This window comes from Gymnodraco acuticeps, unplaced genomic scaffold (genome assembly GCF_902827175.1).
Source record: "Gymnodraco acuticeps unplaced genomic scaffold, fGymAcu1.1, whole genome shotgun sequence".
NCBI lineage: Eukaryota > Metazoa > Chordata > Actinopteri > Perciformes > Bathydraconidae > Gymnodraco > Gymnodraco acuticeps.
Genome location: NW_022990309.1, coordinates 470,429 through 495,000, shown reverse-complemented (window position 1 = coordinate 495,000; position 24,572 = coordinate 470,429). Strand labels below are relative to the sequence as shown.

Here is a 24,572-nt window from a genome sequence, read left to right as displayed (position 1 = left end):
CGTCTCAAGTTCCATCCAAGATTTATTTATCAGTTCTCTGATGCTGACACAACCTTTTTAATGTCAGAAATAAGGTTGCATATGGATGAAAAGCCATCTTTCTTTATTGTTCCCTCCTGCTTTCTTCCTACCCTGATGTCAATCCGTGAAGCAGACAAGTAGACAGGCAGAAATGTCTCTTAAACCAATAAGTTACCTCTTCCAAGAAGTATGGATACTTGAGTGAGGGCCCAGGCCAGGCTAAAACAGACTTCTTAGGGTTTTCATTAAGCTTCCCATCTCTTTACTGACATATGTGACAACCACAAACCATTCTTCTTCTTCTTTCATTGTGGAACATTGCTAAAGGGCTATCTGGGTATAGATGGGTTGGTTCTGGGACCAGACAACATTAAATGCACAGCGTACCAGTGATTATCTTACAAAGGCGAAGGTGTGATTCCCCTCCAATAACAGAGCTATTACACCTATTACACCACAGCGGCACAGGGGGATTTGCGTCAGACCCGTGCTCCTGAGGGCAGTTAGATCACAGGGAGGTGAACTGCTGGACATGACAGGAGCAGCCTTTTTCAAGCAGAAGCTGTTGTTGACATGCATCTTCTAAGGGATTGCATTTTTTTCCGGGAAATGGGAAAGAACAGTATAAATAAGTCTCCTTGATATAACCTTGAATAGTTTTGCTTTTGTTACTACTCTTTTTTCCTCTTAACTACCCTATCCCCCATTGTATGTGTAGGGGGTACAACATTATTGTTTTAATAATGACACTGTTAGGAATGAGAGCATACGTTCTGGACTTTATATCAACATGATTCTAGCCGCAATGCAGTGAGCACATGCTTGCTGTATCCAAACATTCTTGCAGGCACTTGCCTAAAATGGGATCGTATGCATTCAGGGAGGTGAAGATGGGTATACATCTGTGCATATGCATGCCTCTTTGCGTGTGTGTGTGTGTGTGTGTGTGTGTGTGTGTGTGTGTGTGTGTGTGTGTGTGTGTGTGTATGTTTGTGTGTGTGTGTGTGTGGGCACTGAGGCTAACCCCACATCCTCACTTTCACTTTTCCCTGAAACCTTTATTTTCCCTCGAATTTTCATTTTTCATTCTGCTCATTATATTTCTCACTCTCTCTTCCTTTTCCTCTGTTCTTTTCCCTCAATATCTGTCACGCTAAAGTGATGTCACAGCTCGTATATTACCCAGCAATCCTCTAGAGTACGTCTGGTGACCACCACCAACCAAAAACCTTTACTAGACCCCCCTCCTCCCGTCCTGGTCCAGACCACCACAGAGCTATGTGGCCACAAAACCAGCTGTGGTAGCTGCATTACAGCTGAATCCATCACTGGTGGAAATGCCCATGTTATGCCTGTTTAAAAAGGCCTTGAACATTTGTCTTTCAAAATACAGATTTTCGCAAGACAATAAAATGGAGAGGCAAGTGCACAGATCACAATGTCTATATTCATGTCTGCGCTGCAGGGCAACAGCTTGTATTGAAACTACGGCTGTCAGTCGATTAAAATATTTAATCGCGATTAATCACATGATTGTCCATAGTTAATTAATCGCAAATTAATCGCACATTTTGTATCTGTTCTAAATGTACCTTAGAGGAATATTTTTCAAGTTTTTAATACTCTTATCAACATATGAGTGGACAAATATGCTTTATGCTAATGTTTATTATCATTTGAGCAATGACAAATATGCTCATGAATATTAAACACAAAAACCTCTGAACATTACAAATATTCGCCTCAATTCAACCTGGAACCTCTCTCATTCAATAATACAATACAGTGTGTGTGTGTGTGTGTGTGTGTGTGTGTGTGTGTGTGTGTGTGTGTGTGTGGTGTGTGTGTGTGTGTGTGTGTGTGGTGGTGTGTGTGTGTGTGGTGTGTGTGTGTGTGTGTGTGTGTGTGTGTGTGTGTGTGTGTGATGGATCGTTGGAGCTATGTTCAGCTCAAGGCATATGCTCGAACGGGAGCTGCCTGGACGCTGCATTCATGTTGCGCGCACTACCCGTGCTGAGTGTGCTGACTTTTCGTACAATGTCCCACTGTCTGGCTGCCTGCAAAAAATGTCGCTCCTCTGTTTTCATTGAAACAGCTCCTTATATCCGTTAGCGCAGCTAGCTAGCACCAGATGCTAACAACTGAAGTTAACTACTCTAACTCCAGCTTCTATGAGTATTGGGGTAGCCCTCTAATGGCATATTTCCACTGCAGCGTCCTCGCTGGCCGTCCGAGGCCGTGGCGCATTTCCATTACAGTTTAGGACCTGGGGTAGCAACGCAGTGTAGGCGGGGCGATCGGCTTCACATTTCGAGTTGTTCCGTCGAGCTCCTGCTGGATTTTATCATCCCTAATGAGATGTAGGAACATCGTCACCTCCTCGGTCGACCACGTGTGCTTTTCTTTGACGTTGCCATTTTTGTAGCTCCTCCGTTTACAAAAATGCTGTGTATAAAAATGCTGCAAGCTTGCTTCTAGATATATATGCGACGCTAGGGATGATCTCGCGTGCGATCTTGTGACGATTCTCTCTGACCAATCAGCAGTCGAGAGTGTTGACGTCACTAGTTCAGCCCTGGCCTGATAGAACCACGATTTTATGGGGCCGGAAAAAGAGGGAAAAGTACCCCGCTAGCCGGTGCTACGCTATATGGAAAGGCCACCAAAAACTGGCCTGGCCGCTTGAGGACGATTAAGGACGCTTAAACAGGGCTACCCGCTGCAGTGGAAATGCGCCATAAGGCTATCGCTATTGGGTAATCCCCCTGCGCAATATTCTCCATGAGGGGACGAATACATACCTGCCGCTGTGAAAAAGTAGAGACGAAGGTCATACTTTGCCCAGTGACAAAAGAGGGGGAACAAGAGCAGCTCTCTGCGTGTAGAGAGGCAGGAGAGCGCACAGCTGGATCCCTGACGTCACTCACTCTGACAGGACGCTCCGTACAAAATGTGTCAGAGGACAAAAAGGAAACATCCCTCTCATAAGAGGGAAAAAGGGCCGCTCTCCGTGTGCCGAGAGGCAGGAGAGAGGCGCACAGCTGGATCCCTGACATCACTCACTGACAGGGCACTCAGTACAGGGTGTGTCAGAGAGGAAAGGGAGACATCCCTCAAATAAAAATGAATAAATGAACAGGGGGAAGACCAAGATCCAGCAGTGCAAATGTCTTCCACTGACATTCCTCCGTGCAAAGCCGTGGAGGAGGAAATTCCTCTGGTGGAGTACGCATTGATGTTCTCCGGGGGATCCACCCCAGAGGAGACATATGCCTGTGACACAGCTTCACACAGCCAGTGTGACAGCCATTGTGCAGACAGAGGCTGCCCGATCAAGCGCTCTCTATAGTGCACAAACAGGCGCTGAGAACGGCGCCAGGCAGCCGTGCACGCCACATAGCAAGACAGCGCGCGCACAGGACAGAGGAGATGAGACGTGGCTTCTTCCTCCGACCTGTGAGGAGGGGGGAATAAGTCAGCCAGGGTGATCACTCTTGACCTAAAAGAGTTGTGATGACCATAGGCATGAAGCCGGTTAGGGCGTAAAACAGCTGAACTGCCATCTCCTTGGATCCGGAGACATGACGGAGCCACAGAGAGAGCAGACAAATCACTCACCCTTTTCTCTGATAGAGCCAAAAGCAGTACTACTTTGGCTGAATACAGTTTAAGGGGATCCTGGTCTAAAGGTTCAAATGGGGCTTTCCTTTAGTGCGCGTAACACCAAAGCCAAATCCCACTGAGGCGCCAGTGCGCGTGACACAGGTCTGAATCTCCATACTCCTCGCATAAACGGCTGCTGCGCTCTGCGAGCCCCTCTGTTCAATTCGCCAGGAATATACATTGCTCTGACGGAGAGAAACGTGTGTGCGCGCCCAGAACAGCAGCCGCCTGGCTGCGTTCAGAAGCTGCGCAGATCGTACTCCTCCCTGGCGATTGAGGTAGGCTGCTTCCATAGCCGTGGCCTGTTGTCTGTGCGAATCAACACATGTTTGATTGTACAGCAACGGGGCGAAGTGCTGGAATACTTCCCAAAACGGAGAACAGCTCCAGCACATTACCTCTGACATACGGAGTAGATGCACGGGCGAATGAACCCCCTCTGGAGACTCCTCCTGTGGGGGAGTCCCAGGGGGATCACCACGTGACCAGCTGACGTCATGCTGAGCAGCTGTATCACGGAGAGGGCTGGCACGCTGCGGAATGTGACACACCCGTGCTTCAGGTTTATGGAAGTGAACCAGTCGTCCTGGTGAATACATTCCAGCACACATTCCAGCACCTGTTTGATCGTCAGCATGTGGAATTACTGACAGATCGAGGGGGGATCCCCACATGACCAGCTGACGCCAACGCCGAGCAGCTGCGTCATGGAGAGGGCTGTGCGGTTTGTGACACGCCAGAGGAGAGCTGTCAGTTTCTCCACTCGCTGCCGCGAGAGCCGCGCTCTGCTGGCTGAGTTTAATTCCACTCCAGATAAATGAATATCTGAGAGGGAAGAGGACAGCTCTTCTTCCAATTCATTATGAAACCCAGGCTTTGACAGATGCGATACGAGATGTATCGTCTGTAAAGCAACTTTCTCCCTGGAGCGAGCCAGCAACTAGCAGGTCGTCCAGAGGAAACCACACTCTCATCCCTCCTCTGTGTAGTGGCTCCAGCCTTCTCTACACAAAAAATGCGAGGAGCCAGAAAATATCCGAACGGCAGACGATTGTCTGGTCTGATATTCCCTGAAATGAGAAACGCAGGAATTTCCTGTGTTTCGGGATGATGGGTGGAAGTATGCATCCTTCAGGTGGAAGTGAACCAGTCGTCCTGGTGAACATATTCCAGCACCTGTTTGATCGTCAGCATGTGGAATACTGACAGATCGAGGATGTCTCATTCCCCTAGTCTTTTTCGGGATTAGAAAAATAAGGGGAGTGAAAACCCTTGATTTTCCTCCCTTTGAGGAACCCTGGAAATAGCCTCTTTCCACAGGAGTTCCAGCAGCTCTGAATGGAGCGCAAGACACTGTTCCTGGGATAGCATGTTTACTGTATCCCATTGAACTGTGGGGGGGAGAGGCGAACTGCAGGGTGTACCCTCTGCTTGATCAGCCTGCTCATCCATCTGTCCATCAGACACACGTGCTCACTCTGAGAAACACTCTGAGAGCGGGCGCACATGCTCGAGATGTTCTGTGGTCGTCATGGCGACGAGCCACGCCAGGGAGACTCCACACACTGCATTTCACTCCGGCTCTCATCATGAGGCGCGTACACGCTCAGGGGATGAATGGAGGTGTGTGCAGTGCTGTCCACACGAGGCGTTATAACGGCGCTCATGGTTTATTATGACCGTGTGTAGGAGGCGTATCTCGGACAGAGGAATGCCGCGAGCTCTGCAGTTTATTAACCGAGGTCAAAACCGGCAGGCTTCGGCAGCAAGCCCTGCTGTCTACTAATCAGCAGATTAGTGGCAGCCGGCTTAATTAGCGAGCTCTGCAGTTTATTAACCGACAGGTTAAAACCAGCAGGCTTCTGCAGCGAGCCCTGACTCCGTGGCGGGTGCTGCGGGCGCTGCCTCGGGGGGGCGCTCAGCCTGGAATACTGACAGATCAAGGATGGGTCTCATTCCCCCGTTCTGGCTTCTCTGTGATGTGCTGTAATGGTCGTCATGGTGACGAGCCACGACATTGCCCTCGCCGCCGCTGCCTGTGAGGCGAAGGGGCTGCGAGGGAGTCTCCACACGCTGCGTTTCACTCCGGCTCTCATCATGAGGCGCGTACACGCTCAGGAGATGTATGGAGGTGTGTGCAGTGCTGTCCACATGAGGTGTTATAACGGCGCTCATGGGTTATTATGACCGTGTGTAGGAGGCGTATCTCGGACAGAGGAATATCGCGAAGAGCTCGCAGGTTATTAACCGATAGGTTAAAACCAGCAGGCTTTTGCAGAGAGCCCTGTTGGCTACTAACCGATAGGTTATAGGCAGCTGGTTTACACAGAGTGGGGGATATGTGAGAAACACTTGTTACTGATCACTCAGTACAAAAAGTTGGAAAATGAACAGACTTTATTTTACTCACAACCCCCAGAACGTCAGAACCGGCTCTGCTTCCTCGGAGGCTCTCGTGAAGCAGACCAGGAGCGGGGAGCCTCACTCCCCTTTGACTCGCCGCCGGGAGACGCTGTCTCTGGGGTGGCCGGGGAGCGGAGACGTGGGACGGAGCCCTTGCAGCCGCCGAAGGGCGAGCCTGACGCCGAGGCGGTTGCTGTGGGCGTCTCTCCGCTTGCGGCCTCTGCTGCCGTTGTGGCCGGTGTGGACGCCGCGGCTGCTGCGGGCGTTGGTGCCGCTGTGGGCAGTCAGCAGGCTGGAGCCAGCTGACATGCTGGAGAATGTTGTCCGCCTGTTCCGCGGCCATCCTGAATGGCACACTGGTGCACCCGGTCGGTCTGGCGGGCGACATACTGGTCTCTGGGGGCGCTCATAGGGCGCCGTCCGGCGATTATGTTGGCCTGTCTTACCCCAAAAAACACCGTCAGGCTCGGCTCCAGAGAAGGGGCGGCTGGGAAACCAGCATCTGTGAACCCCTCCACCTTGGTGAGGGGAACAAATGTGGCCACCGGAGCCTTCAGGGCCCTCGGGTTCGCCGCCGCCCCCTCCTGGAACCTCCTGATGGCCGGGAAGCCTGGCCAGATCGGGTCACTCCTGACCGTCTGCACCCGCGAAAAAACTCATGTCATGTTGTCCGGAGCACACCTCTCATGAGCTAGGGTAACGGGGAGATCTCTGCAGGCTGCCGCCTTGCGTATGATCACCGGCAGTTCCCCTATATGCCACCTATCGCCGGTAGCGCTGTGGTGACGGAGAAGGGGAAAGCATGTTCGGCCGCCAAGCTGGCACCCTGCTCTGACTCTGTCTCCCCCGTCCAAGGACACTCGGCCCCCGTCCGCAGGCTCGTAAGCCTGGACGGACCAATTGTCCTCCTCGGCCCCAGCAGCGAGAGCGTTCGCTCTCCGCTTCCTGTCGCCCGAGGGGAGACGGGCACAGTGGGTGCATGCTACCTGCTGGTTTAGTTTAGATGGTATTTTAAACTCGATGCGCTCTGAAACTAGGAGGCGGCCGAGGACAAAAAATACACATGCGTTAATCCGTTAAAATAATTAGTGGCATTCATTTTTTTTTGCATTAACCGTTATTAACGCGTTAACTTGACAGCCCTAATTGAAACCTAACTGCACTGGCCTGAGTTTCTGATCAATGTCCTAATTCAGTTTGAGATTATGCACTGGTCCCAAAACTGTTTATTTAAGGAGAACAATGTTCAGGAAGACACTTCATATGGGAAAAAAACTGAGATCAGCCAACACTTGAGCCTAGCTCCCTGTTCATTATTGACTGGCTCATGCAAATGTGGTACACCCCAAAAATGGTACAATTATTTGTGTATTTACTTTTATTTATTTTTGCGAAACAGTGAATTTATTGTTTTGAAAAGCTCAACATTATCTGTATTTCTTTTGGTGACATTCATATCATTTTATGGTTTATCTGTACTGTTTGAGAAACAGTAAGAGTAAGTAGCGCCAAGGTGACATCTGGGTTATTTTAGGAGGGACACTTCCGCCCCCTCCTCAGAAGCAATCCAGACGATCAACCGGATCATGTGTATAATCTGTGATTCAGCCCTGTGTATTAAGCAATTGTTGAAATTAAAAGACTCAAGTTGATTGACTTACCTTCAATACAGGAAGGAAAATGTGAATAATACTTTATGAAAATATACATATTTTGTATACAGATCATTCACTCATTTATTGACAGTAGTGTCAATAATATGTAACCCTGTGAATTTGTCTTTTGATTGTTTAAAACAAAATGAATTGGTTGGTAGATATTCTGTCAACACATCATGTTGCTACATATGTCTACCAAATGATAGACTTGTAGGTGAAAGCACAACGAAGCGCTGCTTGTTCATAAATATCTAGAGGGCGCTATAGAGCACAGGTTCTTTAACTTCTTGCCTTCACCAATTAAGAAACCCCAAAAATATCAAATTTTTCAACAGAAATTAATTCCCAACTTTATACGCATGCTAAGGCACATAAAAAGGCGATTCATTAGGGTTAAGTATAATAATAATAATAAGAATAATAAGAATCCTAGCCAAAACAATAGGTCATCGCTTAGACTCTATCAAGCAGAGGCCCTAATAAAGCAAATTAAGAGTAGGGTTTAAAAGCAAAAAGTGGTTAGTACAGAGGTAATGCAGCAGGGCAGAGTTTATGTTAACCTCACTGGCAGCTGACATGGCAGAGAGCTGCATATTGTAAGAATGCATGCACTAATGAGTGCACAAACAAACATACACTTCCTTTTATACCACTTTTGTGTTTTCACCAGGCAAACAGATACATGAAGTAGGGCATACTGTTTGCTGGAATGCAAAAGAGGAAGGTTGTAAAAAAAGGTATCACCACAGAGAACTCATTGAAGCAGCGTTGAAAATCAGCACTATCCAACAGACAGTTTTGTGACCAACCAAACGTTCATGCAACAAGCAGTGGCTGGCAGCGTGAGTCCTGAGGCAAATACCATTTTACGGTTTGTTTTCTGATTTCACTAAATCCTCTCACACAGGCAACACTGTGTACGCTGCTCACTGCAGCACAGCAGCTCCAAGTCTTACAAGTCCTCGTGGCTATGTTCCAGTCAGCTGCAATGATTTTAAGTCTCTTACTGTTGCTTTAATCTGAGTCCACCAATTATTTTTAAAAACATTTTACAGTCTGTCAGTACCTTAAGATTAAAAATGCAGATTTTTCTGCTTGCTGAATTGAAAGGGAATGAAATATACCAAAAATGCTACCCCGCAAAGGACACTGACCATCTGTGTTATCAGCAAGATCTCGATATGAAACACCTTCCATTATTGAAAAACTCAGCAACATCAAAAGGGAGAAGACATTCCTAAAGCAACAAAGCATGTGCATGCGTGCATGCGTGCATGCGTGCATGCGTGCATGCGTGCGTGCGTGCGTGCTGTCGATGACCTGAGGACTGCTGGTTGAAGACACAAGAACTTCCAAAAGACCACAAGACCTAAATCTGGATCTCAATCTTGTGAGTGTTATAAAAGACCCATGCTTTAACTACAAACTGTTGGAGCTAGTCAGCTAGCATGTCACACTAGTGGAAACATTGAGCCATTGCTAAGAAATGATTGGCACAATCTCAGCAGTTTAACAGTTCTGTCCTCATATAGCTTCAACATTATGAAGCTTTATGTGAAATAAAGCACTACATCCAATAAGCTTTTCATCTGTATTATGCTCATTGTGGGGGGGTATGGGAGAGAAACTCCCTTGAGGGAACACAGGAACTTTAGCCTTTGGAGACCATTTACATGCACTAAACTATATAACACCAAAAAAAGCACAATTAAAGTCAGCCTGGGTTGGTCTTAGTAAATAAGGAGTAAGTGGCACAGAACAGACAGTAATGTTCCATGGTGACTCTACGACTAAACTACAGTGCTCACAAGAACCACAAACTATTCAGCGAGGCTCTACTGTGTTTAGGAAAATACACAGTAGCAAACACATTTCAAACAGTCTACTCTTTTAACTTCAATCCTCTTCTCTTTTTGCATTTGCTCATTTTCCATTTGTCCTGCCACACAAATGATTGAGAAGGGTTTGGACAGTAAATATCTTTCTGAAAGCCTATAAGTGTCACCACAATTTCAAAGCAGTTACAGGACTAGACATTTTTTAATAGTTAATAATGGGAATTACTGCCAAAAAAGATATAACTACACCACACATCACCTATTCCCCTTCACTCTCTAGCTTGCTAATCCCAGTCTTCTCCCTACTGCTCTTTTTCTAACCTGCAAGGACACAGACCAGATGTGCAAATGTTTCTCTATGTTTCTATTGAAAACCCATTCCAAAAGAGGCAGAGTGTGGGGAGAGGAATATTTGAATTCACTCCACGGGAGACTGATTTCATACATTTTTGCGGCTGCACAACCTTAAAAAAGGTAGCTTGGCTGTCTGAGAGAATGTTGACGGCAACATGATCCTAATGAGTTGGAAAATCCCTGGCCCTCCTGAGGACAGTCCAGATTAGTGTTGTCACGATACCAACATTTTGGTTTCGATACCGATACCAAGTCAAGAATTGCGATTCCGATTCTTTTTTGATACTTTTCTTAAAAAAAGGGAAACGGTCTTAAATGTAATTATTGTGCTTTATTTCACACCAGAACCAGAACACAAACTTTTAAACAATGAGAACAATAAATAAAATAAATGACAAGAATTCGTATTAAATAAAATTAAACCATGTCTCACAGACAGGCCTCGTGGTGTCCGTAGGCTTGCCCTCACTGTCAGAGATATAGCTCAAATACTTCCAAATGTAGCTTCTGGCGTCTTTTTTGTCAACAAGCCGAGGCGCAGCGGCAGTTGCACTCCCACTTGCAGCCATGCTTCTCGCTTTCTCACATGGCAGCTAGCGCGTGCACGAGAGAGGGGAGGCACTTAGAGCGTGCACGAGAGGGGAGGGACTGCAGGCACGGCTGCAGTGCAGGGAGTGGAAGCAGAGCGCTGAACACACACGGCTCTTATTAAAACAGCGCTTTCTCACCGGAGTACTTTTCCCTGTCATTCTGAAAGTACCGATACTAATGAAACGGAGGAATCGTAACGTTTTTAACGGCAGGGTATCGCGGTACCTTTCACGTATCGGTACACCGTGCAACACTAGTCCAGATGCTACCATCATGAGAAACGCTACTGTTTTATTGAATTCAGACTCCCCTCCCCGTCTTTAACAAGGAGCAAAATAAATGATTTGACCATTGAGGCATCCTAGGTGACATGAAGCGTTACATATTTAAAGTTATTCTGCTCTGGCTGCAGGTCCAGCACCCCACACTGGGCACAAGACAATTTGATCTTTATTTCAAAGTGTCTCATGTGAATGTGTATAATTGGAGACCTATACTTGTGGATGTGTGCTTGTACTGCTCGTAAAGGGTCTGCAGCAAATTTGCTCAAAGCTTATTAGCTACTATCAGGTTGACTTGTTTTGGGCAAATGATAGTAGAACATAATGTGATGAGCCCTGAGAAGTAACACTAAAACATGTCAAATTGCTGTAAGCTCATGCCAGTTCTTACAATAACAGCAAATGTGCTTTCAATCATTTCAATAAATCAACCACAATGATCACTACATTAATATCTAATGCAAATGCCTCCAAGATGGAGAAAGTGATGTATTCATTTCTGAATATTTGTGATTTGTGCAAAGTGACTGATTTGCCATTGCGGAATGTTTATCGCAAACCTACAATCACAAGTGCAACTTGGATATAAACACAAGGAAACTATTTCAGAGAAAAGCAATGACAAAAACATGCAGTGCAAAATCATCCTTTGCTCTTCTATGATACACCTGTTTCCTTCCTCTGCACATCTAACACCATGTCTCTTGGATAAAAACCCAAGTAAAAAAAGTACGTTGTTTCATTTGAGGGTCAGGGTTCATTTCACTCACCAAAACACACAGAGATACATATATTGAAACAATCATCACACACAAATCACAAGTCCTGTTGCCCTGTCTCAGTATGGTTTGAGCAGCCCTAACTGAACTACTGCTCAGAGATCAGCACAAAAGACAAATTAATTAATAACTTCATAATATGCTGTGAAACAACAGACAATGTTCATATCTCATATTGTCTAGAGTAGAGAATGCTGTTTACCTGGACCTCTGTACACCTCACGGAGCAGTCTTTCGCTGAGGGTCACCGGGGATCCATTGACCATGCTGTGGGTCCAGCTCTGACAGATCGCTTGGAGCAAAAGCGTCTGGGCCCTTGTTGCCTGGACAGTAAAGTGGGGAAGCTCAAAAATACACTCTGTGGTGGGGACCGAAGATCTCTTGCACCTGGAATAGAGGGATATTAGATGAAGAAAGACAGAGTTAGATAATGAATAGTATATGGAAAAAGAGAGAGAATGATGAAGTGTCAATAATAAATAACAGAATGGAGAGTCGCATTTAAGTGCCAACATACATTTAAGGAAATGGAACCCATTTCATGACTTCCATGAATCCATCAATATCACATCACAATATAAAACAGCTCATAGATGAGTGGCCAAATAGGTGGAACTTCATTCCAACAGCAAATAGAAGAATTACCAAGTGCAAGCCAAGTGTTCCTTAGTTACTTGGCAGACAGGTGCAGTTCTCCTCTTTGACGCCGACCATCTCTCCCCTCCATCAAAACTGTGATAATGATTTATGTGAAGAGATGAACAGCCCAGAAACCTGACCCTTAGTATAATCTCTATGCATTAACCATTGTATCTGTCTCCAAGAGTGTGGAGGGAGAGAGGTTGTGTGAATGTGTGTGTATGACAAGCTGATGAGTGGAGCGTTTAGGGGGATGAGGTAACAGCACAGAAGGATGGTGTCCTCCAGGACCCTGTCCATCAGAACCTCAGCAGACAATGCTCTCATTTATCACACACGCGTGCACACACACACACGCACACGCACACACACACACACACAAGATCCCATCCATGACATGAGGCCACCAACCAAAGTATGGCATTATACACAGTGCTGGGACTGACGGAGCACTTGTCATCCTCAGTTACTCTCCCTCTCCCCTTGTCCCTCCCTCGCTTTGTGTCCCCAGGAACGTCTGTTCACTGGAAAAACTCCCAGGGAGCCTGAACTCAACACTGCAAAACAAGCTGTTTGAGGTTCCACTGCTCTTTCCCTCTCATCTGTTCTGAGAGGTTCTTCAGTTGGGTGTTTGATGAGGTGCCCCCCGCCCTCACATCAACTTTTCGGGGCGTGCATGCACATATGCTTGACTACGTATTGTAATGGAGGCAGAGAGGTGCTACTTAAATGAGCAGCCTCTTTTTCGGTGAAAATATCACTGTGACTAATTCCAGGGATGGCTGCAGCGTGCCAGGAACAAGCATCACAGTTCATTTAATCACACATCCATTTTGGTCTGCTCCTAGTTCAGAGTGTGGGATATGTCAGGGGGACTCTCCCTCCGCTCAGCAGCTCTGCAATCGTTTAACTCCTCTGCTTCCCTCCCTCTCCTTCTCTGTGTCTCTTTATCGTTCCCTTTATTCTACTCCTGGGTGGTTCAGCAGGGTGACATGAGCTGTTAGCTGCACACAGGCAAGCCCAGAGTTCTTAACTGCCTGCTGTCTCAAAGGGGGACTACTATGAGACAGAAAACGAGAGAGAGTTTGTAAAAGAGAGATGTCAGAGGCACAGGAAAAACAAAGAGAGAGAAACTCCAAACCTGACAGGGTCAATGAGTTTACCCCGACAGCGCACATATACATTTTGAATTCCCTGGAACATATGGTGCATTTGGCACCATGGTGAACCATGCAATGTCATGCTTCTCTACCGTAGGAAACCAACACTGTTTGAAGCTATACAGAAGGACATTAATCAAATCAATGTTCTTTTGTGTGAACAAACATGTGCATGCCTGTGTGTGTGTACACGTAGCAGATAACACTTTTGAACAAAAGAAAGTGAATGGGACCCAGTAACAACAATGTCCCCACATGCAGAGCAAATGTGCCTGCAAAGCCATTGCAATGGGAGGGCTGGCAAGGGATGAAAGTTGGTTGGCTTTTTCCAGTGTTAATAGCTTTTCAGGGTAGCTGTCATGTGCATGTGGTCGTCTAAAACTTTAATTATGCACCTGTTTTTATTATATTATGCCTGATTCTTTGCAAACAGCAACTTGAATCTATCAGCTAAATGAGAAGCAGAAACTCTCATTAGGGTGTTTTGGGAATGCTGGATGTGAGGACAGCCAGACACTCATCAGATTTCATTAAGTAGCTGGCACAGACTGTGATACTTGCTGCAACATGGTAAACAGCTTTTTGGCGAGCAGCTCTTTTACTGTTACCACAGCCTTTGAAAGAATCAAAAGCCTCCAAGAAGTAGAAATAAAAGTGCTCACACCTGCAGCATCAACAGCAATAACAAGTGACTGAACTATACCATATAACTTGTGAATGGAACATGGCAAACTCACAAAATGTTATCCACTGGTTACAGTCAGTACAGTGTCCTTATTGGAAACAGTCTGTAGCCTGGCGAGCCAAATTCATTAAAGCATACTTCTTCTCCTATAATGTGGAGACCCACCAGAAGTGGTCCCAACAACGCATTTAGGATCCTGACTCATAATTTAATAAACCAGGTCCTTGGCTTGAACTTACATTTCTCATTGAATAAGCAGCCTCTGACCTCACAGTATTCCTTTAAGTCAATAACTTTTTTATTTAAACATAGGGCCCCAGGAATACAAATAAATGAAATTAAAATAAGTCAAGAGCCTTGAAAAATTAGGTGTTTCAATATTAGCCAATGAAAATGATTTCCTCTGGTGTGCTTCAACACCATTAGGCCTAATATCCCGGTGTGTCCCCTGTTGGTGTTGTGACTGAGTGATGAACAACTGGACGGGCTAGCATAGGCCCCTTTGGCTGACCGGCTGGCACAAGTCTTTATGTCCAGTGTCTCTGTCAGAATCACACAACAGGGCATGTTTCCTCTGTGTACATGCTCTAATGTGGACATAAAGCAAGGACAACTAATTATTTGTAGTCATTCAAATGAATGAGTGAAATCTAAAAGGGAGTTGATGCCAGGTGACCCACCAAAAGTATTTCAGCTCCAAACAAGGCTGAGAGCCATCTCATGAAACGTCATGCCATTGCTAGCATAACATTTTTACTGCCAAAGCCTAACCTATCTGACTAGCCGGTGTGTAACCTATGTCTGTACCAAACCTTTTTCTCATCATTTTAGCTGAGATATATTTGGACAATTGGTTCTCAGGGTAATCAGCTTCCTGGTCTGGTCTGACTGTGGTCACAACTATATTTAGACAAATCCAGCTGGGGCTCTGACTAACAGGCTGTGATTGCTGCTTTACAGATGCAAGGTCACACACTAGCACATAGGCACACTAAGACACACAACCACAAAAATGCACATATATGTACAGACACAAATTAGTGAGTGTTTGCCAAAAACACATATACATTGAGGCCAACACATAAGCTGTCACACAAGCACACGTGCACACACACCTGTTCACGCTTACGTTCAAACCAATAACAGCATGTTGGTCAGCCGGAGCACATTCAGCAGCAGTAATGAGGCCACAGCTGACATGGGGTCTGCTGCTCTAACAACCTGTAACTGGAGCAATTAGAAAACTAGCTGCCAATTTTACAAGTTTGTATGTCTTTGGCGTTTATAATAGTAACAGAATGGCGAAAAAGGAGGGAAGAGAACAAGAAAAATACAATCAAACCCTGCAGAAACACAAACAACAGAAAAGGTGTAGCGGCAAGCATAGGCAAAAGAAGGATAGAGCCTGCAGACTTGTAGGTCATATGTTTTCTTCAGCAGTCTCATTAAAAAAGCCATTTGGAAAAGCTCCAGCAAAAACTCTGGAATAGCAGAACTGGTAGGTTGTTACTTTGGACCGTTGCAGGCCAAAATAAACGTTCATTTTGTTATTACTCATATCCTGTACAGTAGCAAAAATCAGTTTCTTCCCTCTTTCCAAAATATAGTGGCACAGACAGCTGTTGGGGCTGATAGGTCAGCAAGAAATGTGGAGCAAGGTGTCTGATCCCTTTGACACAATCACACCTTCTATGAATCCGATGGATTTTTTCCATAGAAGAGATACTGTTAAAGATAAAAGTGTTAAGTTAGGGGAAGTATTTAAAAGGATAATGTAGACTAAATCCAAGGCAGTTAAGCAAACAAAGAGTTAATAAGATAGTCAATCAATTTTGACTGGCCTCACAATGTGCTACTTTCTCTTGATTGAGACTTATCAGTGACCCCAATGTAATCCATTATAGGTTGACATATTTGTCTGATAGATACAACAGAGCCACCGTCTTGGGACCACTGATAAGTTATCTAAAGTTTCTACAAATCATTCACTGTCACACCCTGCCTTAATTATCAATACAAACATTCCCCAACTCAAACAGTTAAACAAAACGCTCTACTGCTATTGTTTTCCTATTTCAAGAGCTTCTTTGGAGGGAACCAGGCTGAAAATGGAGGCAAGGCCAGACTTGACAGTTTATACTTTTTTTTCGTTGTGGTGCAGATTGAGTTGAAGTATTGCAGTATTCCCCATCTCTCCAAGCAAAGGTCATTGACCCCTCTTGAAAATAAGTGAGTTAAAGGCTGCTCTCAAGTCCCCTCTTTTATCTCACTACAAAAGACTCACTACAGTGTCTTGCAAACTTTCCAAATGAACAGTATAAATCATGCAAGCACTTCACACTGATCAACAACTCCTAAGTGAGCAACTTGGGGGATTAGAACATTTTGCCAAATGAGTTGGCATGTGAAAAGTTCGAAAATATTACCAAAGTAAAGCCAAGCAAGCGTACTAATAATCCTAATTATTATTATTATCCTAACTCTTACAATTGTTTTATTTTACTGTATGTGTCTCCAAGTCATTGGTTTGGTTGACACATGGTCTGTGTGATTGTGACCTGAGCGGGCCCTCTGATAAACCACATGTTGCAGAAATTAGTAAATGCATTTTGAGCAGGTAACTGTGATTAATAAGTCATTACTAATGAGGACTTTTTTGGTTCAAGAAATATATGGCTTGATAAAAATATTAAAATGAATGAATACATCAAGCACCCAGTGAGATGACAAACTGTGAGTCTTAGAACTTTGTTGATTTGAAGAAGGATCACTTCAACTAGCAGCCATCCTTTAATGCCACAATATATTTTTATTAGGGTTCATATTTAAATAAATTGATATTTACCTGAAAACATTGTTTACAGTGATTCTGCTTGTGAAATTAAGTGATTACAATGTTTACTTTATCTCACAACCACAATCTGTAATGACATTGATTCTCTAACTTCACCAAACGTTTTAAAGTCTCCCTACTGGATTAGATTAGGGAGGAGGCAGGGACTGCATTTGTGGCCACAGCTCAGAGTTCTGTGGTTCCCCGGGGTCAAAGGTGTTCCATGTGTGCATTTCTCTATCATCGGTCTTAAACAGCCCAAACTCTTCACAGAAAGAAATACTCCTTCCCTCTCTCACACACACACACACCGACAGCCCTCCATTCCTTCCATCTGGAGCACCCCTGACCCAAACACACACATGTGCTCACCACCAAACAAACACACACACACACACACACACACACACACACACACACACACACACACACACACACACACACACACACATTGAGATCCTTTCTCAGGAGAGGGCTTCATTACACAGGGATTACTAAAAGAAATGTTTTAATCAAGTTGTGCTGACAGCTGCAGAGCGCAAGGCGAGAAAACGGCAATGACGTGGTTCATCAGGCGTTAAAGGAAAACACATCAAGAGGCCTCTGTGTGTGTGTGTGTGTGTGTGTGTGTGTGTGTGTGTGTGTGTGTGTGTGTGTGTGTGTGTGTGTGTGTGTGTGTGTGTGTGTGTGTGTGTGTGTGTGTGTGTGTGTGTGTGTGTGTGTGTGTGTGTGTGTGTGTGAGCACATGTAGCTTCCTGACTATGTCCAACATGTCCAGCTGTGGAGGACACACGGTTCCTTATAAGGACACACAGAGATAGGAAACCTCACATGTCACATTCATTCAGATTTTCCTGCAGACTTTTGTACATCCCGTTGTCATAACAACAAATGCAGCAACAAAAGAGACACTGGCTGTTTATTTTTGATCCAAATGAGTTATCCTCTCAAAGTCTCTCAAGGCCTTTGACTTGTATGCAGACGGTTTATGAAGATAAGAATAGATACTCCGGTGAGTCTCCTTCCTTGGTCTGGTTAAATAAGGTTTCAATAATTGTTTTGATAATAACAATGTTTCCTGTACCTAAATTCCTCTATCAGTGAAAATTGGATTGGCTTGTATGTGGGAAGCGCTGGAGCAGTGCTGAGGTCTGGTGGTGAGGAGAGGAAAGTGGAATGCACACCACAGTAGATGATAATCCACTCAGAGCTGATAATCCACCTAACCTTCCCTATTTCCCACTGTTTTCCCTCCCTCAAGCTTCAGTTCCTCAGATGACTAACTCAGGCATTAATAGAGTCTTTCAGGCGACTGAAACCATCTACAGCTGCTCCTTGATTTACTATCTTGGCTCCAGGCTATTCATCCATACAGAAAGATATAGATATTCTTGGATTGCAAGACTATTGCCTCCTGAGAACATTACAGCCTATAATATACACATATAATATTTAAGGCCTAGTTAAAACCTGTGTAGATTTAAGCTACCAAATGACACAGGTAATTGTAAAGGCAAGTATAGTATATATAGTATTCAGTATTGCTGAATGAAAGCATGAAAGCTTCCATCAGAGCTGAGACGTCAATCACTGAGAGCACCAGCCTAGCAATTGCTGATGCCATTTCCTTTATACCAGCCTCCTCAATATGTCCATTGATCTCTGACAGCCATGAAACCAAATAAAACTATCTGACACCAGATGTAGAGGAAGAAAAATTCTTACCACAAAGTTAGACAAAATACTTTATAGACTGTGCCACACGAAATGTGATTTTTTTTACTGAAATATGATGTTATTGCAGCTCACAATTCTTTGACTCTGGAGCTTCAGTGAAAAGTGGAACAATATTACATCATATGCCATTCCAGGCTTTAATACACACCTGTTAATACATAAAGCTTACTTGTTGCAGTGTGTGCCTCTGTCCCTTCAGCTTGATCATGTTAAAAGTTTTTTTCTGTCTGAAAACATTCCCATGTTTTCTTTAAGAACAGGGAAGGCCTAGTTCATATGTTGCCTTGTTCAACTCAATGTAATGCAGGCTGCTCTTATAACCTCCGAACCACAACTCAAAGCTGAGCATGACCACAGCAACCACACGTTGATACAAGGTCATTCAATTAATTCTATCCTTCAGCACACAGCAGACTAACTCTGCCTGACAGACCTCTTAGTTGAGATCTTGATGAGTAAAACAAGTTCTTACTTCATTATAAAATCACATTTTCGTTGAGAAACACAATGGTTGACAAAGAAACTTTGTTGGTGACATCACCAGATCTGTGTCATAACTCAGTGAACTGAGATTTGACTTTTTTCTATTGATGGAACTCCCAAGTCAGTGTTCACCAGCCAAAATGATTATTCCTATTCAAATTGTCAATTAAATATGCCAAAAATGTCTAGCCAAATGAGAAAGCCATAGACAATGTTATTATTACCATTCTGTTCATTTGTAAATTTGACTTGGATTTGTATGGCTCACTACTGACACAGAAAGCATTTGTCCTCTTGTTCTTGGCAGTGCTCTAAGACATAGAACAGGAGCAGCTTGCTAGGACTAACTATGAACAGGAGTAACGAGGCATTACAATCACACCAGAAGCCTCATACCTCAGATGCCTCAAGCAGCCTTCATCAATCACAACAAGAGCAAATCTAGAGTCTAGACTACTGGTCCAGACATAGTAGTAGACCTCTCAACTTCACATAAAAAAGTCCTACAGGTAGTGCTAAAAACTAAACCAGCCATGGACATTTTAATAAAGTTAGATCAATAATGAAATATAAAGGGAGAACCAACATCCCTTTCTATTCTGAAACATTTGCAAGGCAAGTCAGCTTTTTGTGGCTATAAAACATGCACCTGTAATGGCACATGCTTTAAGAAATTATCCCCATAGTGTGCGGAACAGGGGCTGCTAAAAATGCCACATAAAAGATGGCATTGGGCTGAATTATGACCTGCAATACGACGAGCCACACTGCTGCTGGTTTGTTGGTCGGCTGGTGGGCCTTGGCATTCCTCCATATGCTGCTGCCGTCAGGTGGCCAGGCTTCAGGAATATTATATGGTGCGAGTGTTCATGTGTTTGAGTTAGAGTGTGAGGTTAGATTTTTAAGGAGAGCGCTGCAGGTGGCACTTCTAACATTCCCTCCCTTCTGCCACCTCCCTCCCTCCCCAATATTTTTTCTTTTTCTCAGGCACAGATTTTATCTGGAATAACAGGTTTAACAGCCAGACCAAGTGAGACCCTCTCTGTAGAGTCCCTGTGAAGTTGGAAGCCACATACATTGCCTTTCATTAGGGATAAGTACAGCCTGATGCCTCTCAGCTTCACTTTAATTCACTGGGAGTGAAAGTTCATTTCAGAGGGTTTTTCGCTTTTTGCTAACCAAATGAATGCCCAGTTAGTAAATGGAAGTGTATAAGAGAGGTAGTAATCAGTAGTAATGTTTGAGTACTACACCACTGCCTTGAAATTAGATTTTGTCATTTCAGACATCAGTGTAATTCATTCATACAAATTACAGATGGGTTTATCTTACTTTAAAGTAGGAATATAATAATAATAATAGCTTGGATTTATATAGCGCCTTTCAAGGGACCCAAGGTCGCTTTACAAGTAATAGGGCAAAAACAAACATAACAAAACAAAAGTCAGACAGACAGAACAACAGATCGATTAGGGGCCGAAAGCCTTGGCAAACAGATGGGACTTGAGGGCCCTTTTGAAGGCGTAGAGTATGGGGATGTTGCGAATCTCCGCAGGGAGAGCGTTCCAGAGGGTGGGGGCTGCCACACTTAAGGCTCTGTCCCCGAAGGTTCGCAGTTTGGTTCGGGGGGTGGTAAGCAGGCCGGAGTCTGAGGACCGCAGGTTCCGGGGTGGGGCATGTGGGTGAAGGATGTCCGATAGGTACTGGGGGGCAAGGACATGGAGGGACTTGTAGGTAAGGAGGAGGACTTTGTAGGATATGCGGGACTTGACCGGCAACCAGTGTAGGTGGATGAGAGTGGGAGTGATGTGCTGCCACGGCTTTGTGTGCGTGAGTACCCTAGCAGCACAGTTTTGGACATACTGGAGCCTGTCCGTGGTTTTGTTGGGAACCCCGAACAGGACACCATTGCAGTAGTCCAAGCGGGTGGTGACAAACGCATGCACTAAGGTTTCGGCAACCGACTCCGAGAGTGACGGTCGGTCCAGCTCGGTGGATAACAGCCAATCCACCGCCACGACCCAGGGAGCGGGGCTTCTGGATGTACAAATAGCCTGGGGGTGTAGCTTGATTGAGTGTCACAAAGTCCTGCTGATTTTGCCATGTCTCTGTTAAGCATAGGATGTCAATGCTTCTGTCAGTGATAATGTCGTGGATGAGTAGTGCTTTGTTGTTGAGGGAGCGGATATTCTGCAGCATAAATGTCACATAGTTGTTCATAGCTGCTGAGGGGAACAGGGAGGGAGAAACCAGCACACTGTCAGCACAGCCCAGGGACCTCAGGTAGATAGAGCGAACGGGAGATTTGGTCGGATGACGTTGTTTGTTGTGATGACGACATCGCCGTGCGACAGACCGTCTGTCAGAAACAACTGCGGGGATAGGAGTTTCAGAGTAGAAAAACTTGCATCTGGATACCCGGTGTATGTAGCGGGGACGACGCAGAAGCCCAAGAGATTTGATAACGGCAAGGCAGTCGGGGATAGTGTGGTAGAAAAAGTTACGAAGTTCCAGCGAGGAGTATTGGAGCAGCATCACGAGAAGAGCGGCGAGCCAGCTAGCAGCTAGCACCATTAGCCCTGCAGAAACCGGACCTCGAACCTCGGCAGCGGTGATGGAAAACAGCCCAGTTGGAATGGCCGGACTTTGTGGATAGTCCTGGGAGTGTGGCAGAGAGGAGCCCAGTCGGAGAATTCCGGAACGGGGACTACGCGGATAGCAGAGCGTGATGGTGAGCTCGTTTTGCTAATGGCAGGATGGCAGAGGCTAAGAGCTAAACAGCAGCCAAACATAGTCGGCTGAGCAAAGGAGATGGCAGAAACACAAAACCAGAGGAGAACAATCTTTCCGCTGTGTATGGGAATTAAATAGATTGATGGCAGGGAGTGGTAGACACGAGAAGTAAGCGTCGGCATGAAGAGCGGCGAAAAACACGCCAGCGTCCCCTCAGTTTTCACACTGTGTATAAGTATGTCTGAATGTGAGTATGTCATTTTGTCCCCTTTTTAAAACTGTTCTTCTGATCGACTACGCTCTTACACAAAGGTGTATTTGTGTGGCGCAATTTGGACAAGGCTGGTGCACCATTTGGCCTGAAACCTTTGAATAGTATGTCTCTGAAACAAAATTCAGACTGAAAAGTCTCAGTAATGGCGCATTTCCACTGCAGGCCTCGCTCGGCCTCGCTCGGTTTGGTTTGGCCTTATTAGGCCCGGCTCACTTTAATGCTGCGCTTCCATTACAGTTTAGGAACTGGGGTAGTTACTATAGTAACGCAGTGTAGGCGGAGCCGTGACGTCATCTTCAATGAGAGCCCCAGAAAAACAACACAGCCGTTAGCTCTTAGCACTCAGAGCTCACAGCTCTTCATATCTGTTCAGAAACTAGACAAAAGTTAAACAAGTACAAACCACAGACTGCCTGTGTCATGGCGAATACAGTCGCTGGTTTATTTATGTCTGTATAGGCCGTTGTTGTGAGTGTGGACGGTCGGAGCGTATATAACGTTAGCTTAGCCAAGCTCCATTTAGAAAACACGCATTTTAAAAGGGTTTTTCGCCTGCCGTCTGTCTGCAGACTTGTCAAAGCATTAATTAATGGTTTTTACTAACCGGTATCAGTATGTTGTTACTTCGGCATCATTTTGAAACGTGTATTACAATTAAATCATGGTCAAATATGTTCATCTTGTTGTAGTTGTAGCCCCCTTGCCAGCGATTCTCTCTCTAGTTTAGCATACTCAGCCCGACTCAGCCTGGTTGTTCCTGGCCCTAGAACCACGATTTTATGGGGCTAGAAAAACTGTGAATTAGGACCCCGCTAGCCGGTACTAGGCCAAGTGGAAACGCAACCAAAAACGGGCCCCGCACGGCTCGGCACGCTTAAAGCGAGCTACCCGCTGCAGTGGAAACGTGCCATAAGTGTCAAAGAGATTGCCATGGAATTGTATACAGATAAACATGATCTCCATTGGATATATCATCCTTACTTCTATGACCCTTCAACCTTTACTCTAGCGCAACCAGCTGGTTAACTTTTTTATATTTTAGTAAAATATCTCAACAACTTTGGACAGATAATATTTGGTGTTCATGCATCCAAGAGGATGAAATCCAATGCTTTTGTTGACCCCCATGTTACCTCTTGTGCTCCTACAAGTTGTGAATTAACCTGGAGGTGCTGAAAATGTTTTTGAGTAATAATTAGAACATGGATGCAAAAGCCTTTTGACTACATGCATCACATTGCCGTAAATGCTCACTCTTCAAAAATGTCTAATTATGCAAGTACAACACTGTTGTATGATTTCCATAATTGGTAAGATCACATTAAGCATGAAGTTCTTCTGAGTTCGTGATGCTATTACTAAAGAAACCTTATCCCAAATGAAAACGAACCTTAGTCGATATCAAAAAAGTATTCCGTCCACACAGAATCGGCTCAAGAAACGTGTCCGTCCACACGAGATCGCTCGACCCGCTGGAGATGCTGTAGTACATATGCCGGGCCTGTAAGTGGCGCTGTACTTCCACCACAAAATACACCAAAAGCAGCGAAGAAGACCCCCCGAGCATGATTGCCATGGTTGCCTGGTTGCCCTTCTGTTTATTCTCCGCGGTGGATTTAGCAACATGTAGTTCATGTAGTTCTCCATGTCCACTTGTTGCTGATGGTTGTGATAGAGGAGCTGTAGATTTTGCACTAACATCTGTAGCATGGTCAGTTGCGTCTGGAGCACGAAAGCAAACCTGTGATCCGCCATTGTTTTTGTTGTTGGCGAAACACATCATCAATGACGCGGGTGACGCGGGGGTGAGCAGCAGAGGTGGGGAGATGGCGTCATCGTTATCATAAAATGATCGTATAGGACGTAAACACAGAGCCGTTTGCCCCCCCCAGAGCGTTTCGTCCGCAGATCTACCCACCTTGGGAGCCGTTATCGTTTGAGGACTCCGTTTCCGTGGTTCCGTTACGGCCTCGTGTGGACGAACCGTCCATACGATAGAGAACTGTAGCGGATACAACCCGTTTCGTCTCCGGGTAGACGTGGCCTAAGTGCCTTCTGTTTGAATCGACCTCCACAACCCAAGCCAAAATCTAGTGACAGTGATCGAGTGGACCTAAGCTTACTGTTTAACAGATAACACTCACTTCTAGTTATATATTAACAATTGTGAAAAAAATTCTAAAGTTAGAATAACCAAATGACACATTTAATTCAGTTGGTTATGTAGTTTCCAATCTTTTAAGTTTATCCACAAAGAATATGATCAGTAGGTTAAAACACTACAACTGAGCTGAGGTGCTCAGAATGTCATTTTAGGGGATTGGTAGAATGATTATTGCCCGCAGTCAACTGTAATGTGAAAGTACAGAAAGTATTGGTGATACATATTGCATAATCAAAAAATGCAATATGGGGGACCGCAAGGTCAAAATGTGTAATT

General features: G+C 45.1%; 1 protein-coding gene across 1 annotated transcript in view; it reads right to left on the bottom strand.

The window, feature by feature from the left end:
* LOC117550361 (vacuolar protein sorting-associated protein 13B) overlaps positions 1-24,572 on the bottom strand; it is a 115,556-nt gene that overhangs the window by 8,143 nt on the left and 82,841 nt on the right. The window contains exon 17 of the mRNA XM_034222777.1: positions 11,791-11,975. Within this exon, the coding sequence (XP_034078668.1) occupies positions 11,791-11,975 (185 nt within the window). The remainder of the gene's footprint in view (positions 1-11,790; positions 11,976-24,572) is intronic.